An 18037-nucleotide genomic window follows, 5' to 3' on the forward strand; every position below is an offset into this window, starting at 1 on the left:
GCGTGGGCTCCCTCCCTCCAGGGGCTGCAGCTCAGACTCTCAGTTTCTCTGCCGCGTACCCCTCGGGGCCGCAGGAGGTGGAGGGCCCGCCGGGTCCTGCCTCCCCACCCAAGTCCTCACCCCTGCGACTCCATCACCTTCCATCACCTTCGCAAGTGCAAGTGTGGGCACAGGCGATCCTGGCAGATAGATCGGCCCCGCAGCCCACTGGGACCACACACCAAACTGGCTTTTTTTTTTTTTTTTTTTTTGGTTCCGGAACAGTCTGAACCACACGTCTGCAAGAATAAATAAGTGTTCCCTGTGCTGTGGCTCATTTCTCAGGGACAACGGGCGCTCCCGTGAGAACCGACACACCTCTTCCCTCCCGTCTCCCTCCGACCTGAAATGCACAGCACTTCTAATGGGGCTGTTTCAGGCTTTAAGATTGAACATGAATGAGGGTGAGATTTGAGATTGCTAGACAGCTTAGAAAAGCCTCTGAGGAGAGAGAGGGAGGAGGGAGGGAGAGAAGGAGGGAGAGAGGGAGGGAGAGGAGGGAGAGAGGGAGGGAGGAGGGAGGGAGGGATGGAGAGGAGGGAGGGAGAGGAGGGATGGAGGGAGAGAAGGAGGGGAGGGAGGGAGGAGAGAAGGAGGGAGGGAGGGGAAGGAAAGAGGGAAGGAGGGAGGGAAGGAAAGAGGGAAGGAGGGAGGAGGGAAGGAGGGAGGGAGAGAGGGAGAGAGGAGGGAGGAAGAGAGGGAGAGAGGAGGGAGGGAGGGATGGAGAGGAGGGGAGGGAGGGGAGAGAAGGAGGGAGGGAGGGAAAGAGGGAAAGGGAGGGAGGGAAGGAGGGAGGGAGGGAGGAGGGAGGGAGAGAGGGAGGGAGAGAGGGAGGGAGAGGAGGGAGGGAGAGGAGGGAGGGAGAGGAGGGGAGAGAGGGAGGGAGGAGGGAGGGAGGGATGGAGAGGAGGGAGGGAGAGGAGGGATGGAGGGAGAGAAGGAGGGAGGGAGGGAAAGAGGGAAAGGGAGGGAGGGAAGGAGGGAGAGAGGGAGGGAGAGGAGGGAGGGAGAGGAGGGAGAGAGGGAGGGAGGAGGGAGGGAGGGATGGAGAGGAGGGAGGGAGAGGAGGGATGGAGGGAGAGAAGGAGGGAGGGAGGGAAAGAGGGAAAGGGAGGGAGGGAAGGAGGGAGAGAGGGGAGGGAGAGGAGGGAGGGAGAGGAGGGAGAGAGGGAGGGAGGAGGGAGGGAGGGATGGAGAGGAGGGAGGGAGAGGAGGGATGGAGGGAGAGAAGGAGGGAGGGAGGGAAAGAGGGAAAGGGAGGGAGGGAAGGAGGGAGAGAGGGAGGGAGAGGAGGGAGGGAGAGGAGGGAGGGAGAGAAGGAGGGAGGGGAGGGAAGGAAAGAGGGAAGGAGGGAGGGAGGGAAGGAAAGAGGGAAGGAGGGAGGGAGGGAAGGAGGGGAGGGAGAGAGGGAGAGAGGAGGGAGGAGAGAGAGGGAGAGAGGAGGGAGGAAGAGAGGGAGAGGAGGAGGGAGGGAGGGAGGGAGAGAAGGAGGGAGGGAGGGAAGGAAAGAGGGAAGGAGGGAGGGAAGGAAAGAGGGGAAGGAGGGAGGGAGGGAAGGAGGGAGGGAGAGAGGGAGAGAGGAGGGAGGAAGAGAGGGAGAGAGGAGGGAGGGAGGGAGGGAGAGAGGGGGGAGAGGAGGGAAGAGGGAGGGAGGACGAGGAAGAGGGAGGGAGAGGGAAGGAGAGAAGGAGGGAGGGAGGGAGAGAGGAAGGGAGGGAGGGAGAGAGGAAGGGGAGGGAGGGAGAGAGGGAAGGAGGGAGGGGGGAAAGGAGAGAAGGAGGGAGGGAGGGAGGGAGGAAGGGAAAGGGAGGGAGGGACAGAGGGAGGGAGAGGGAGGGAGCGAGAGAGGGGGTGAGAGGACAGGGAGAGGAGGGAGGGAGGGAGAGAAAGAGGGAGGGAGGGAGAGAAAGAGGGAGGGAGGGAGAGAGAGAGGGAGGGAGGAAGAGAGGGACGGAGGGAGAGTAGGGAAGGAGGGAGAGAGGGAGGGAGGGAAAGAGAGAGGGGGAGAGGAGGGAAGGAGGGAGGGAGGGAGAGAGGAAGGGAGGGAGGGAGGGAGGAAGGGAAAGGGAGGGAGGGAGAGAGGGAGGGAGAGGGAGGGAGGGGAGAGAGGGGGGTGAGAGACAGGGAGAGAAGGGAGGGAGGGAGAGAAAGAAGGAGGAGGGAGGGAGAGAGGGAGGGAGGGAGGAAGAGAGGGACGGAGGGAGAGTAGGGAAGGAGGGAGCGTGAGAGGGAGGGAAGGAGGGAGGGAGAGAGGGAGAGAGGGAAGGAGGGAGGGGAGGGAGAGGACGGAGGAGGAAAACAGCAGGAGGAACGGTAGAGGCGCTAGAGGGTGAAAAAGCGACTGAGCAGGCCCAGCTCTGACGCGCACGCGCTCTGGGAGGGGTGAGAGAACAGTCCGGCACCCACGAAACAAGAACCGGCCGCTGTTCAACCAAAAGGACAATGAGGAGGGAAGGGGGTGCCCTTAGAACTTAATATAGAAGCGCTGGAAGGTCAACCGTGAGGACGGGAGCGTCGAAAGCACGCGTCTCTGGACGTAGGAGGCAGGTGCAGAGCCGGCACGTGGGGGAAAGTCGGTCGTAGGGGCAGTGGGGACCGGAGCAGGCCCGTCGCCAGGTTCAGACGCCGTCCCAAACCAGAGGAACACATTGCAAGTGGCCCGTGGGGGGGAAATCCACGCTGAAGGACACAAGAGCCCCGTTCGAAAGGGCCCGAGAGGCGCTCAGCTTCATGGACGAGGAAACACCCCCCCCCAGGCTCACCCTGGGGAAATTCCTGAGGCTCAAAGAGAAGCCAGTACCAGCTCCCAGCGAGGAAGGCCAGACATCACGCAAGGGACCGAGTCAGAGCGCTCGGGGCTTCTCAGGAACTAGGAGGCGGTGCAGCGATGCCTCCAAAAATCTGCGGGAAATTCTATTCAGCTAGAATTGTATGCGCGGCCGGACACCAGGCAGGAGGGTGGAATAAAGACAGACAGTCGGCGGCTCCAAAAGGTGACTTCCTTTCTCAGAAAGCTCCCGGAGGATGAGTTTCACCGAAACGAGGAGGTAAATTAAAGAAGGAAAGTGCGAGGGTGCCTGGGTGGCTCAGTCTGTTAAGCGCTCAACGCCCCGACTTTGGCTCAGGTCATGGTCTCACAGTTCCCGCCTGGGGCTCTCTGCTGTCAGCGTGGAACCTGCTTTGGATCCTCTGTCCCCCTCTCTCTCTGCCCCTCCCCTGCTCACTCTGTCTCTCAAAAATAAAGAAATGTCAAAAAACTTTTTTCTGTAAAAAGGAAAGTGTGACTCAAGTGACAGGACAAGGAGAGGCTCCCCCGGAAGACGAGGAGGGGAGAGCCCAGAAGGCCGTGGAACAAAGGCACCCAGGACACGGAGGGCAGCCCCATCCGGCACCAAAGGAAGTGGAAAGCGAACATGACCTAATATGTGTAGAAAATCCTATTGAGTTGGTTTGCATTTTTGTTGGGGAGTGTGGGGAGAACTTGTGATTGGCAACCACTAACTCCTGGAAAAACAAAGAGCTGTACCAGAAAGGAGTTGCAATCCTAGTAGTCTGTGTGGCTCAGCTGTGGGCGGTAGTCCCTGAAACCACAATGATGTGACGCCGAATATTGATTTCGGCAAAGGACTGTGTTTGCAGCTATATCGAGAAGCTGACAGAGGGAAGGCGTGTGGCGGGGATACGGAAAGGTGGTGACGCCGGACGTGGCGGATGAACGGCGCACCAGGCAGCCCTTTGTGTATAGAAGATGAGGGCAAGAACCTGGGTTCATAGTTGGTCTGCAGAATGAAACGTTGGAAGGGAGTTCAAGGAACAGTCTTGACCTCCCATCTCCCTGGAACCTGGCCACCCTGTGAGGGTCAAAGGAGGGGCCAGGTCCCCCATTCTCTCTAAGAGAAAGCTGGGTCTCTGGCGTCAAGTCCAGGGTAAGAGTCAAAACGCAGCCTCGGGCCTTTAAGTTTCCGGACAGGCCCTTCTTGCCCACCTGTCGGAATCGCCAATTCAGTAATCAATCCACTTAATTAATTCGGTTCAGTCACAAATTCATCACGCATTTACCGCGCAGGGTCGGAGATACAAATGCTCCTCGGAAAGCTCACAGAGGGGGGCCTGGCTGGCTCAGTTGGTAGAGGCTGCCACTCTGGAACTCAGGGTCCTGAGTTCAAGACCCGCGTTGGGCCTAAAGCTTACTTCAAGCAAGGAAGCTCGCTTACACGTCAAGAGCCTTACACGTGTCCTGTCGTTTCATCCTTATGATCATTCCATAAGGGAGTGTCCTCCTCATTTATTCAGAGAAGGCAAGCCACTTGCCCAAGGTGGCCCAGCAGGGGCGGGACAGGAGCCGGGCGGATGCCCCGCCCCCCCCCCAATGGGAGGGAGGGAAGGCTGTCTACTTCTCTCCCACCCGCTTCCCCTCGCTCCAATCAAGTGCCTGGTGGGGGCCCCAGAGGCAGGGGCTGGGGGAGGGGCCAGGCCAAGCAGAGTCATGAAAAAACTTCCCGTTTTGTCGATCACAGCAAAAAGAGGCTCCCCTCTCCCCCCTTCCCAGTGTTCAATCTAATTACAGCTCCTCACAGCCCCAATCGATCTGGGCTCCAGTCAGAGCTGTTTACCAGGAGCAGCTTTTGTCCTGGTTTCCATCCCCCGCGGCCCCCCAGCCCAGCCTGGAAGCTCGGAGGTGTGAGCGCCAGCGGTGGGGGGGGGGAGGCAGCCCAGACGCGCCCCCCCCCCATCAGCGCACCCCTCCCCGCCGCCACCTTCCCCTCCTCGGCATCCTGTCTGGTGTCCGGGATCACCCCACCAGCCCCAAAGGCCACTGCGGTCCTTGTGCGGCCGGGGCTCCCCGAGAGGAGGCCGGGCTGCGGGCATGAGCCCCTTTCCGGAAGCGAAAGCCCAGGCTTGGAGAGAAGGGCTGACCCGGAGGAGGGCTGGGGACGGGGAGCCTCGAGGAGGAGCCCGGACGTCCCAGGAGCGCCAGCCTCCTGTGGTGACGCCACTGCTACGGCCACCTCTTCCGCGATGATCTCCACTGGGGACAGCTGTGGCTTCCACCTTCGTCACCTCCCCCCCCACCAGCACCTCTTCCAGGGCATCACTTCCGTCACCTGTGCCTCCCATCACCACACCGACATGTCCTCTCGCCTGCTCTAGGCGCTGCCCCACCATCACGAGCTCCACTGCGGTGGCCCCCACGTCCCCTCTCTTTTCACGGCCATCCCTCCCTCTCACCTCCTGTTTCTTCACCTGCGCCCTCGCCTCCTCCCATTTCCTCGTCTACACCGCTGAGCCCCGTCACAGGGGCCGCCACCTCGTAGGTAGCCGGCACGGGAGGACCCAGCCCCGAGTCCCCTCGCCAGGGGCTCCCCGCCTGTAGTGGGGGGACAGGGAGTGGCCCCAGACACAGACCCTGGCCACCAACCCTGGTCGCTGTGGCAGTCGGGGAAGAGCCTGCTGGTCTGGCTGGGGGGACCGTTGGGGGCTGGGCCGGCAGACGTGCTCCGGGACCCTGGGCAAGTCAGTCCCCTGGCAGTGTCCCAGGCTCCTCCTTTGCAGAATTGGGCTCCGATCCCCTTCCAACAGTTTTCAGGGCGCCTCCGCGGCCTCTCCCCTCCCACCTCACTCAGCCCCTCCCCTCCCCCACCCTGTCACCTCTCTCTTCCCATCTCCTCCACTGCCCAGCCCTTTCTTTCCGTTGTTTTTTTCACAGCATTACGATGATGATTCCCCCACTCTACACAGGGGCCCCCTCAAAATGTGGGTTCGGGTCAGCCCTCCGTGCCTCCAGGAACTGAGAAACTGGTATTAAGAACACTGATTCTGAGATGCTCTGGTCTTAGAACGTCTGATGCTTTCTGGAGCCCAGGCACCAGGAGGGTCCTGGGGTTGGCTCCTGGGAGGTCCTGGCGGCCCTGGGAAAAGACCAGAGGCGGTCGAAGAGAGGAGACTGAGAGCCCGCTCCCAAGTCTGAGCCCCTCGTGGGTCCCAGCAGGTGAACCGAGAAGGGCCCTGTCCTCAGTGGGCCAGCCCCAGCCCCGGGCAGGGCTCCAGGGAGGAGGGGGAGAGGCCCCACCAGTCCATGTCTAGGTGGGAGCAAAAAGAGGGTGAACTTGGGGAGGACCCTCATTTCAGACCCCCTGGAACCCCTCTTAGCACCTCACTTCTGCCTGCCTCCCGCCTTCCCAGGAAGTGCTGGGGTCAGCAGACCACACCCTCCCGCTGCTGGGACCCCTCCATGGGCCAAGAGGGCCCTCAAACCCTGCCACCCCCTGCAGTATCGCACGGTGTCAGCCCTCTGTGCCTCAGTTTCTTCTTCCTGCCTTGCCCAGCCATGGGAAAAGACGTAGCTGAAAAGTCTTGACTATCATGGCGGGGCTGAGACGCTGAGATGAGGTTCCCAGCTCCCATCTGGGGGGTCCCTGGGAGGAGCCTCTCTGGGCTCCACTTATTACGTGGCCATGAAGTCTCCCCCCACCCCCCCCCCGCCATGTCAGGTCTGCCCTCTGCACCTCTCCTGAAATCTTCCGGGGAGAAGGCAGGGATGGAGAAACTGAGGCAAGGGGGAGAGAGTTGGGCTGCCTGGCGGAAGCACTCCTACACATACGTCAGGGACCAGCAGCAGGAAGCCCCTCTCTCCACCCCCAGCAGAGCCTGGCATGCTCCCCAGGGCCCCTAGTCCTGACCTTGGGGGCCAAACCTGACCTGGAGTCCCCTCTGTCGCCCAGCACAGAGTAGGTCCACGGGAGGCGGCCGGCCGGGTGTCTTCATCCAGGGACTGACGCCCCTTGTGACCCTCCTGGGCGGGTGGTGGGCCAGTGGGGGCAGTGGGACCCCCCGGAGCACCCCCCCAAGTCAGGGAGGGGCAGCCAGGGCCCCGGACTCAGTCACCCCTCAGTGGATGGGAGAGAGTCTACATGGGAAGGAGCTGGGATCCCACCTGTTCGCCGCCCCCCACCTCCTGATAGACACACTCTCCCTGGCTCCCTCTTACTCTCCGTCCCCCCTCCGTCCCCCCTCCCCCCATCCCATGGCCTCCCTCTCCTTCCTCTCCCTCCCCCTCCTCCCCTCCCCTGCTTCCCCGCCTCACTTCCCTCCTCTTCTCTTGTCTCCCCCCTCCCGTCCCTCCACCTCCCCCTCCTCCTTCCCTTCCCCCCTTCCTCCCATCCCCTCCCCCAGAGACCGCTGGGTGTGGGTGTGCAGCTGGGCAGCGGTGGGTGTCCTGGGCCATCCCAGCCTTTGGGGGGCTGACTACGCGCAGACATCTGTCTGCCCCCCACATCCTGTTGGGGTGCCCTGTGGCCCCTGTGGGGCTGCCACAAAGTCCTGGCTGGGCGGAGGGCTATGTGTGGTTGAGGCACCGTGTGTGGGCTCTTGGCGCTTTGCTACAGTTGGGGGGGCGTCCACACACCATCAGACCCCAGGGGTGGGGGGAGCGTGAATGACCGGGACATCCTGTGACCCCAGCCAGAGCCGTTGGGGCGACGGGCAGCAATGTGGGAGGTGGTGTGGGTATCTGGAGGGGTGCGGGAGGAGTGAGCCCCAGGGGGTGTGGGTCCGTGGGCCTCAAGGGAGACGAGGGCACAGCAGACATCGGCGTGACGGTTGCTTGCAGCTGGCCACAGGGGCGTAGGGGACGCTGTGCACGGGAGGGTCACGAAAGGCGGGGGCGCGATATGCCATGGCCGGGTGGCACCCGGGGGAAGCTCACTGTGTGTGTCCAGGTAGGTGGGATGCAGCTCCCCCCCCCACCCCCGGGACCATCTAGAGGCTCAGGACTGTCTACCTGCCCGGTCCCGGCTGCCCACCCACACCTTGCCAGTCCCAGCCAGTGGGGACAGGGGGCCTGGAACAGGTGCTCCGTGGACACTGCTTTCCTGGTTGATGGAGCGCGTGCAGCGACCCGTGATCCTGATGTCCTCGGTCGGTGGGAGGGAGCGGTCCCACTGTGCTCAGGGGGGTCCACGTGGGTGCCAAGGCTGCGCCCTGGACCCTTTCCTCCCCCACGAGCCACTTGCGTTCATCAAGCACCCACTGTGTGCCCGGCGGGTGCAGCTGGGGACAGCCTCCCTGAGGTGGAACCCCATGCATCACCGGAAAGCCGGGGCGACTTTGTTCCGGAACAGGGCACTGGCCGCCCGGCTCTGGGCAGTGAGGGGTGGAGTGGTGTAAGGGTGGGCGGGGGGCGTGGGGGGGAGATGTGAGCCCAGCTGGGTTCTAGAACGCCTCCAAGCGGGGACAGAGCTGCGTACGCAGGCTGGTCTTGGATGGGAAGGGGGGGGGCGTCCAGTGAAGCCAAGAAGAGAAATGAGCCAGAGGCACCTGGACGGCTGGTTGGACGGGAGACGACACTTGGATCGTGGTGCCAGAACTCGGCACCTGAATGACTGTCCTGGTCCGTCCGTGTCAGTCACACTGTCAGCAACAACTAAGCCGCTCTCGTGGGCTCCCTCCCCTGCACCGTGTGTCTGCACCCCCCCCCCCCACTGCCTGTCCACCTGGGCACAGGGTGGGGAGTGTGGGAGTGGGAGCTGGAGCCCGCCGTCCCCTCCCCTCTGGCCACCTCCTGTGCTCAGCTCTGGCCTCATGGAGCAGACAATTCAACACGGAGCCGGTCTCCGGCTGGGATGATGACCGGTTTCCTTGGCGACGCATGCGTCCCGCCCCAGCCGCCAGCCTCCCGGGCCCCAGTTGCGGAGAGCAGTGGTGCCCCCACCCTGGTGGCCCTGTCCCCACTGGGCTGAGCTGCCCTGAGCATCCCCCATGGCCTCCCAGCCCAGAGATGGTGGACGATTTGCCCAAGGTCACACAGCGAGTCGCCGAGGGGGGCCTGGAACACACACTGACCCTCCTTATCTGCACCCCGTACCCTTGAGGGGGCCAGAAAGGGGCTCCCATGGTGGGGCACAGAGTCATTTCCAAGGAGCTGGTGCTGAGCCAGGCCCCTGCCCTCCCCTGTCTGTCCCCACACACCTCTCCTCCAGGCCTCTGGACTCACCTTGGCCGGTGCCGAGCCTTCCGGAGAGGCCTCGCCTCCCTCCCTCCCCACGGACTCCCCCAGATGGGATTTTAATGGCCACGTTTTCAAATTAGTTCTGAACCTTTCAAAGACTTATCAGGGAAAGGAGCGTTTCCACAGGGCCTCTGGGCTGCCCCGCCGGGGGCTCCATCTGGGGGGGGGGCACTGCCTGGGGTTGGGGAGCTGGGGTATCTAGGGGCGGCTCACCCTTGGACCTTCAGTCCTGGAGACCCCTCCCCCATTCAGACACCCCCAGACAGGGGCGAAGCGCGTGGGCGCACACACCCCGTAGTACCCAACCTCACAGAGCTTTTGATGTTTAAAAAGTGTTAAGAAGTCACCGTGGCAGAGTTGGAAATGGATTTGAAAAAAATGACGGAAAGGAACCATTGATAAGAAAGAACAGGGACGCCAAGCCCGGAGGGGGGGCAAGCCCGGAGCAACTAGGAAGCTAATCTACAGATCAACCCGCACAACATGGTCCCCCGACCCCCCCACGCATTCACCAGCGGGCCGGCAAGGGGAGAGGGGAGACCGCCAACCGTCTGGAACAGACTGTCCTCTGGGCGAGGACGTGGCCAGAGAAAGAGGGAAATGACCAAGAATAGGACGCAGCCAGAAAAAATGACCACTGTTTCCTGATAGGGAATGTTCCTGATGTCATGGGGGCGGAAGCAAGGCAGAACCGGGCTTTCCAGTGTGTGTAGGGGGGGGTGTGTGTGTCCCCAGTGGGGGGTGTTTAAAGAGGAGAAGGACAATGAACAGAAGGAGTGCTTGCCTCGCAGGATCAAACGCACGGTCTCTCCGGGAGGAGAAAGGTTTGCAGGAAGGTGGGACTGGACGATGCCTTCTTGTTCCGTAAAAATTAGGAACCAGGCGAATGTGTCCACAGTTGGAAATGGTAATACAGCATTTTTAAGAGGCGGGGGGCACAGAAGGGAGCGAGGGCCAGAGCAGTGGCTTTGTGGTCACTCCCACCGCGCAGGAGCCTGTTTCTTTATCCGATTCGTGCGCTCCCACCGGCCTAGGGATTCCAGTCTCCGTTTGGGGAAGGGGATGAGCGCAGGGGAAAGCGATCCCCACCCCACCAAGGACAGATGTGCCCAATGCGGGCACATCGCAGAGGCTGGCTCCCCAGGCAATGAGGGGCGCGTTCGCCTGGTGGGGGAAATTGAGGCCCTGACATCTCCAACGCATGAGCGCTTGTGGATGCGCACCCGGGTTTAGGAGAAGCGCCCACCCTTGCCGTCCACCCCGCCCCCGCCCGGTTCACCCTCCTCCATCGTTGTAGATGGATGCGATCCTCTCAATCCCCAAGCACTAGGGAGTAGAGTCGGACTTGGTGACTGTGTAGATGCAAGAGACACAGGTGCTCCAGCAAGCCCCGCTGGGGGCGCGTGGGTCAGGCCCAGTGGCCCGCACAGGTGTCTCGGGAGAGAGAGGTCCCTTGCTGCGGGCCGCCCCATTAGGCCAGATCTGAGCTCGAAGACCGATGGGGCCCCTGAGCCAGAGTCCGCGTGCGTTTCTTACTGTGGATGTGCACGTCTACACCTGCTCCCGCGGACGTCTCCACTGCCTCCCCGTGCGCACGTACGTTTGCGCCTCCGAACGTCCCTTCCGAAGCCTGCCCCTGCTTCCGTCTGCTGTGAATCTCTGACTCGTGGGATCTAAGGGGCCCCCAACTCCCCACATCCGTCCACACGGCAAGAGTCCGCCGGCAGGAGGTTAGGCCTCCTAACCCCACCCACACCTACACCTACTTGGCAGAGGGGAAACTGAGGCCACAGGTGCCCCAAACCGCCCAGGGTCCCGTGGGTCTCCCAGGCAGCCCCTGGCTCCTCGCCTAGCCTCCCCCTCCCCCACTAACGCTGCCTTCCTTATTGATCAAGGGCCATATTTAATTAAAAACTTGATTCGAACCAGCTCGGGCTCCCCTGTTAAGCTGGGCTCGCTGCTACATACAAAGACACAGGCCAGCTGTGCGGGCCCAGGGGCTCCTTGCAGCCACTCTGGGCTTCCCCACCTCCCGTCCTTTGTCCACGAGGTTCCAGGAGCCTGAGGTCAGGGCACCTGCCCCCGGGAGCCTCCTCCTCTATCGGCTACATCTTAGGGGTAATAGGAGGCTACGGGGCAGGATGCCATGCACAGGCTGGATGAACTCCAAAGTGGTGGTAAAAACCCCCTCCAGCTTTGAAGGAGAGAGCACACCAGGGGCGGGAGCCAAGCCTGGAGACCAGAGGAGAAGAGGAGGAGGAGGGGGGAGGAGGGGGAGGAGGGGGGAGCGGGGCTGGCAGTGTATCGCTCAGACTAGAGTGGTGATGGCTGATAGGGAAGAATCCCAGGAACGGGAGAGAAGTGAGGGGCCAGAGTGGCCAGATCTGGGATTTCAGGCTAAGGGGACTTCAGAAAAAAGGAATCGAAGCCCAGCTCCAGGCCCTCACCCTGCAGACTCGTCTGTGTGCCCAATTGTGACATGCGGGTGACTGCCCCTGTCTTGCAAGGTTGGGCTTGGGGCTCGGGGAGGGCTGGAAATGCACTGCTGGGCCCAGGCTTACCCTGAGGGCCGGCTTCAGCGAGGGGGCGCCGGGGCAGGAGAGGCAGAGGCTGGGACCCGGTGTCCACACACCCTCCCTGGGGGGCTCACGTGGGCCAGGACCCTGTCACCCTCAGAGGAGCTGGAAGGAGAAGGGCAGCACCCGCTGTCCACCTGCCCGAGGGCCATCCACGCTGCTTATCGCATGGAACTTGCCGTGACCTCTAGGGACATCCCGCTGTCCTCCTCTGCCTCGGTCCACTGAGCCTTTGCCCCTCCAGGCCAGCTGCTCGGAATGTCCCCCCACTTGGAGGAGGTGGGAGCCGGGGCATCTCAGCCCCTCCAGGCTCAGCCCGCCCCCCCCCAGCCCCGTTTACTGCTGGGGAAGCCGGGTCTGTTCCCCCTCCTGCTGGAACGGTGTGTGGCTTTGGCAGTGGCCTTCCTTTCTCTCTGCCTCGCCTTGCTGGTCTGTAAAGTGGCCGCAATAACCACATCCAGCTTAAATGGTCATTCCGGGTGATTCCATGTCTCATGCCTGGAGACTGAGCCTAGGAGAGGGGGACGGCTTAAGGCACCCCAGCCAGCCCCTCCCCATCCCACAGCCGGCCCCTCTCCTCTACCTCCCGGTCTGCACGGTGAGGGCGCAGAATCACTTAAGCTGGGTGGGGTCCTGGGGCTGTCCCAGCCGAGTCTTGGGGTGGAAGGAGGGCCTGGTTTGGGGGGGGGACGCAGAGCTCACTGGGCTGTGCCATACACAATCCCAGACACGCTCTCCCTGCATCCCTGTGGGGGGCGACAGTGTCCCCTCCAGACGCCTCCCGCACTCCCTGCCCACTCTCCTGCACCCCCCAGATCACAGGCTGCCGTGGGGCCCCCTGAAGATGAGAAGTGGGTGTGGGGGTGATCAGGCAAGGTGGCCTCAGGGTGCAGGGTCTGTGAATGCACCCTGAGGGGCTCCGCAGGGCGTGGTTGATGAAAAAGCCTCAACAAGCACTTCCTAGGTCCATTTCTCAGATGAGGAAACTGAGCCTCAGGCTCCCACCCCACCAGTCTGTGAGGGAGCCCAGGTGAGGCCCAGGTCTCCAAGTCCTCTGCTGGGATGTCTTGGGGGGAGTCTGGAAGAGATGTGGACCCCTTGGGGTTCAAGGTGAGGATTTTACAGAAGGGGTAGGGGTCCTGGGGGGTCGTTCCAGAAGCTGCACGGCCATCCCTCCCACTGGGACTCTCGGGTTGGACCCTTGACCTTTGGGGCTGGGTTCCTTCAGGCTCAGACCCCACCCAGCCCCACCCGTCCCCGCACCTGGGATGTTGGTGGCAGAGTGGGGGAGGAGGCTGGGGGCGCGAAGTGCCCGTCTTAGCCTGGATGGAGGCCTGATTTGCCTTTTCCTGTCCAAGACCGTCCCCTCCAGACCCCCAGCCCCGGCCACGTGCCATCAGGAACTTGGTTCCAGAAATGGGTCCCTTCCTGCCTCAGTTTCCCCCATGCTGGCCTCCAACAGCCCTCAGGGATTTGGGCACCTGGCTCACCAGTGAGGCAAGAAGGAGGAGGGTGACCTTTTTCCAATCGCCTCTTTCTAATATTTATTTTATATATATGTTTTCTGATCAGTTACAAAAAATACTTTTCCTCCAGAGTTGCAATTTAAACAATATTTGAAGAAGGCCGAAGCTATCGACCGGCGGCGGTGATGAATTAGAGACGGTAATTCGAATTCATCGACCACCCCGCCCCAGCCGAGGGTCCCCTCCCCCCCACCCCCAGTCCCTCTCCCACAATTACTGCTGGAGTCAGAGCCTGGGAGGCTTCCAAGAGGAGGCAGCCCCCAAGCCTCGTGCTCCCAGGACCCTGGTGTGGGCTGGGGAGACGAGGCCGGCCCGGCAGCCGTGGGGTTAGGGTCCTGCAGGATGGGCCTTGCCGGGACCAGCGGGTCCCAGAATCTCAGAATGTTAGACCCAGAACCTGGCCCCTCCAGCGCGCACACATTTGACAGATGGGGAAACTGAGGCACCCAGAGCAGGCCGGCATAGGGCAGTGGGGTGGCCCCTGAGGGCCACGCAGCCAGATTCCTTAGGTGCTTCCCGGAAACAAAGACGCCACCCCTTGTCCCCTGGGCCCCGGATCTGGGAAGGAGGGAGGTGGGGAGCTGGGAGGGTGGGCCGGGAGACGCGCAGGCTAAGGGCCCCCTCCCCGGCTCAGCTGCCCTGGGGGGCTCTCCCGGCTGCTTTTCAGTATCTCCCCTTCTCTGCCTCTCTCTCTTTGTCTTTTTCTCTCCGCATCCCTGTTTCTGTTTCTCTTTCTCTGTTTCTCTGGTTTTTCTCCCCTCTGTTTTTGTCACTCTGTCTCTCCCTACCTGTCTCTGCCTCTCTGTGTCCGTCTGTCTGCGTGTGTCTTCCTCCCTCCGAGCCCGGCGGGGGCGGCCCCCCGGGGGGCACCCCCGGGAGAGGCGGCGGCGGCGGCAGGGGGGTTGGGGTGGGGGGGACGGGTGGCCTGGCCAGAGCGCAGCGCAGGGCAGGGTGGTGAGTCCTCCCCGCGGGGTCCAGATTGGGGGGGGGGGGTTGGGGAGCGGGTCGGGGCACCTGGAGCGGCTCCAGGCCTTCGCGTGCCGGGCGGCGTGGTTGGGAGGGGGACGCGCCCCGCTGCCTCCCCGTAAGCGCCGCGATTTGCCGCCACTTAACCGCTTTTCATTTGCGCAGCGACCGGAACTAAAGGCCTCTCGGCCGGCCGGCGCCTAATTACCCCTCGCCCGGGCCGGGCCACCTCTAACTCCCAGGCCAAGCCCCGTGGTGTAGACGCGGCCCGGAGCGCGCCCGAGTTGCGGTGGAGCCGGCGGGTCGGCGGGGTCACCGCGTGGGCAGCGGCGGGAGGAGCAGAGGGCGCGCCGCAGGGTCCCCACTCATTATCCCCCGGCACCCGAGCGCCCTGCCCGAGGCTCGGCCCCGCGCTCACCCGCTCCTGTGCCCCGTGCGCTCCGAGACAGCCTCGATTCCGACTTTCACTTTCCCAAAGGGGGGCCGGCTGTTTCCCCACCTGCAGTCCTCCGCGCGCCGGGAAGGGAAGACCCAGGCGAGGGAGCCGGGCGCCCCTCAGCCCGCAGCAGCGACACCCCCTGCCCTACCCCTCGGGGCATGGACTTCGCGCCTGTGGTCCGTGGCTCTGGGACACCCTGGCCCACCTCTGGGGGGGGCGTGGGGGCTGAAATGCGCAGCCGCAGTTCGTGACGGGCCGTTTAGTAACACAGGTGCGGGAGAAGAGTGCACAGTGATACGTGTTCTTCGGGGGGTGTCCCCGGAAATACACGCGCTGGGAGGAGGCCCAGGGTGGCAGGTGTGGCCAGATGTCAAATGCCCATGTCCACGCGTCTCCACGAGCGCCACTTAGCATCTGGCACCTTAGGGCACCCTTTTGCCACCCGATGTCACCTGCATCGCACACAGCGGTCTGCGCCTGTGTCTCTTGTGAGCGCACCCGTGGCCCTGCATGTGCGATGGGGAGCGGGACAGGACAGGTTTCGCCCTTACACAAGCCCCACGTCTGGACTCCTAACACCGGTTCTGAGATGTCACGACGACCTCCCCGCACGATGGGTCACCTGCCGCACATCCCAAAGCGGGGAATCTAAGAAGCCTAGAGGAGGCTCCACAGAAGGGGGAAACTGAGGCCACGTGTCAGCGCAGGCTCCCCGGGCTGTCCAGCAGGCCAGGGGGCCGGGAGGAGCAAACCCAGAACCCCCTCCAGCAGCAGCCTACGCCCCTTCGCCCCGGCCCCCCTCCCTGCGGGGTGGCTGGAGGCAGAAATCCCGCCCTGCCTCCTTGCTCCAGGGGCGCCTAGTCTGAGAGCCAGCCCACTCCAGCTCCACTCGCCCCTGTGTGCAGAGAAGCGATCGATCCCGCGTCGTCGGAGGCCGCTATTGTCCCCACGGCGGCCCCCTCCCCCTGCGGCCAGGGAAAGACCCCCCCCACACACACACTCAGGTCAGGCCCTTCCCCGTGACAGTGGCCGGGCCTCTCCTGCACCCCACAGACACCCAGGAGAGGGCCCCCCCCCCCCGCCAGGCCGCCTCGCTGGGGGCAGGTGTGGGCCCAGCTGCTGTCAGCTGGGAGGGAGGAGGGAGCGTGGTCCCCAGGGGGGCCGGGGGCTGAGAGTCCGTGTGAGCGAGAGAGACAGAAAGAGAGCGCGGCGGAGAGAAGGAGAAAGAGCGGGGAGGAACCGGGAGGAAAAAAAAGATCCAGCGAAAAATAAATAGAAACCAGTTTGCCCCGACAGACAGAGGTAGAAAGGAGGGAAACGCGGGACGGAGAGGCAAGGCCGGCAGGAGTGCGCGCGCCCGGGCCAGAAGCGACCGCGCAGGGCAGGCGGCCGGCCGGGGTGTGAAGGCCTCCGGGCCGCCCCTCCCCCGCCCGTTCTCGGGTGACCTTTGCCAGCGGCCGGAGAGGGGGAGGGGGCTATCGATCGCCGAGGCCGAGCTACAAAGAAGCGCGCGCTGGGGCCGAGGGCTGAGCGCGGGCCCGGCCCCGGCCTCCTCCGCGCCGGCAGCCGGGTGCACGGTCCCGGCCCTCTGCCCGGAGCTGGCAGCGGAGCCAGGGGCTTTTCGGGAGGCGGGGAGTGGCGCCCCCAGCCGAGAGCAGCGGCGCGTCCGGGGCTCGGCACCGCCCCCCCCCCCCCCCCACCACCACACACACAATGAGCGACCCCGTAGGCTGCTTCGGGGATCCTCCCCACAGTGTAAAAGGAACCAGGGACCCCTCCCCGTTCCCGGGCTGCTGGGGGGGGGGGGCGCGTGGCAGGCGGCACAATCCCCTTCGCCCTTTCGGCGGCTGCACGAACCGGCAGGGGCGCACACGACGCTCCCGCAGGGGAGTCCCGAGCCGGAGCCCCCGGGGTCGCGCGCAGTGCGCCGCGCTCCTACCTGCCAGGCGCAGCGCCGACATGCGCTGGAACTCGGGCTCCTGCAGCCACTTCCACATCCTGCGGAAGGTCTCGCGGCCCGACTTCAGCTTGCTCCACGGCTTGGGGTTGCGCAGCAGGTCGGAGAGCGTGCCCTGCGAGCGGCACAGGATGCGCTGCGCGAAGATGGCCTGCGGGATGCTGTAGCGCTTCAGCTCGGCGGTGATGCGCTGCGCCACCTCCTTGGTGTTGATCTCCTCCGCCGCCGCGCCCGCCCCGGGGCCGCCGCCGCCGCCCGCGCCCGGGCCGCCGCCGCCCGCGTGGGACCCGTGCGCCCCGGCGGCCGCCAGCCCGCCCAGCGGCGCCAGCAGCCCCGCGCTGCCCCCGCCGCCCGCGCCGCCGCCCCCGCCGCCGCCGCCGCCGCCGCCTCCGGGCAGCCCGCGAGCCAGCGCGTCCTCGGCGCGCCCCAGCAGCGCAGCGTGCGGTTCGAAGGCGGCGGGCGGCAGCAGCTTGTCCCCGGCCAGGTGGCCCGGCGCGCCGTAGGCGGCCAGCGGCGGCGGCGGCGGCGGCGGCGGCGGGGGCTGCGGGGCGCCGTGCAGCGCGGGCGGCAGCGCGTTGGGCAGAGGCGACAGCGGCGACCCCATGGCGGGCAGCTCCTTGCCGTAGGGCCCGTAGAGGTGGCCCACGGAGGCGAGCGCCGCGCGTTCGTCGCGCATGAGGGTGAAGCTGCCGCTCACGCTGGCCGCCAGGCGCTGCGGCGGGGGCGGCGGGGGCGGCGCGGCCGCCGGGTGCGGGTGCGCGTGGGGGTGGCCGCCGTGCGCCCCGGCCACCGCCGCGGCCGCCGCGTGCTGGTGGAACTTGTCGGCCACGGCGGCGAGCGGCGGCAGGTGCTGCAGGGGCGTGAGCGTCGTGTAGGTACCGCCCAGGCCGGGCGCCTCACAGGCCATGCCCATGGCCGGGTGGAGCGGGCCCGCCAGCTCCCCGCGGAAGTCGGCGCCGCCGCTCGCGCCGCCCGTGCCGCCCGCACCCCCGGCTCCCCCGCCGCCGCCGCCGCCGCCGTCCAGCAGGCTCGCCATGCCGGCCACCAGGCCCGGGCGCCCGGGCGCCACCAGGCCGCGGTGCTGCGCCGCCGCCGAGCGCGCGTGGCCCGGGCTCAGCAGCTCGCCCGCCTGCGCGTGGGCCACGCCGTGCAGGCCCCCCAGGCTCTCCAGGCTCAGCTCCATGCTCGGCCGCTCGCCCGCCGCGCGCGCTCCTCGGCGCCGGCCCGGCGCGCTCAAGGCCGCCGCATGGCCCCCGCCCGCTCCCCGGTGGCTGCGCGCGAGGCTGCCCGGCTGCGCGGCGCACCGCCCGGCCCGGCTGCGAGCGCGGCCACCAGGATGTGGCGGGGGAGCGGCCGCCGGCGCCCGGGCCCGGGTCTGACGTCAGCACCCCCGCCCACCCGCTCCCCTCTCCGCCGCCTCCCGCCGCCTCGCTCTCCGCCCGCTCCGGCCCCCTCGAGCTCCAGGCGGGCCGGAGTGGGCCAGACTCGGGCTCCTGGGGTCCCCAGCCTCCGCGCCCGTCCGCGTCC

At 65.1% G+C, this 18037-nt stretch overlaps 1 protein-coding gene across 1 annotated transcript; it reads right to left on the bottom strand.

Moving 5' to 3' along the window:
* Positions 1-5268: 5268 nt before the first annotated feature.
* Positions 5269-17693, bottom strand: ONECUT3 (one cut homeobox 3; the record flags this gene model as incomplete). Its single annotated transcript, XM_047100861.1, has 5 exons — positions 16493-17693; positions 15999-16170; positions 6110-6119; positions 5907-5948; positions 5269-5407 (listed from the first exon to the last, which is right to left on the bottom strand). Coding segments are annotated over exons 1-5 (1564 nt in total), but the record flags the coding sequence as incomplete, so codon positions are not given.
* Between the last annotated feature and the right edge of the window lie 344 nt (positions 17694-18037).

Source organism: Lynx rufus, unplaced genomic scaffold (assembly GCF_022079265.1).
Source record: "Lynx rufus isolate CCGP_SWC_20201006 ecotype Redwood Valley unplaced genomic scaffold, mLynRuf1.p SCAF_53, whole genome shotgun sequence".
Classification (NCBI taxonomy): domain Eukaryota; kingdom Metazoa; phylum Chordata; class Mammalia; order Carnivora; family Felidae; genus Lynx; species Lynx rufus.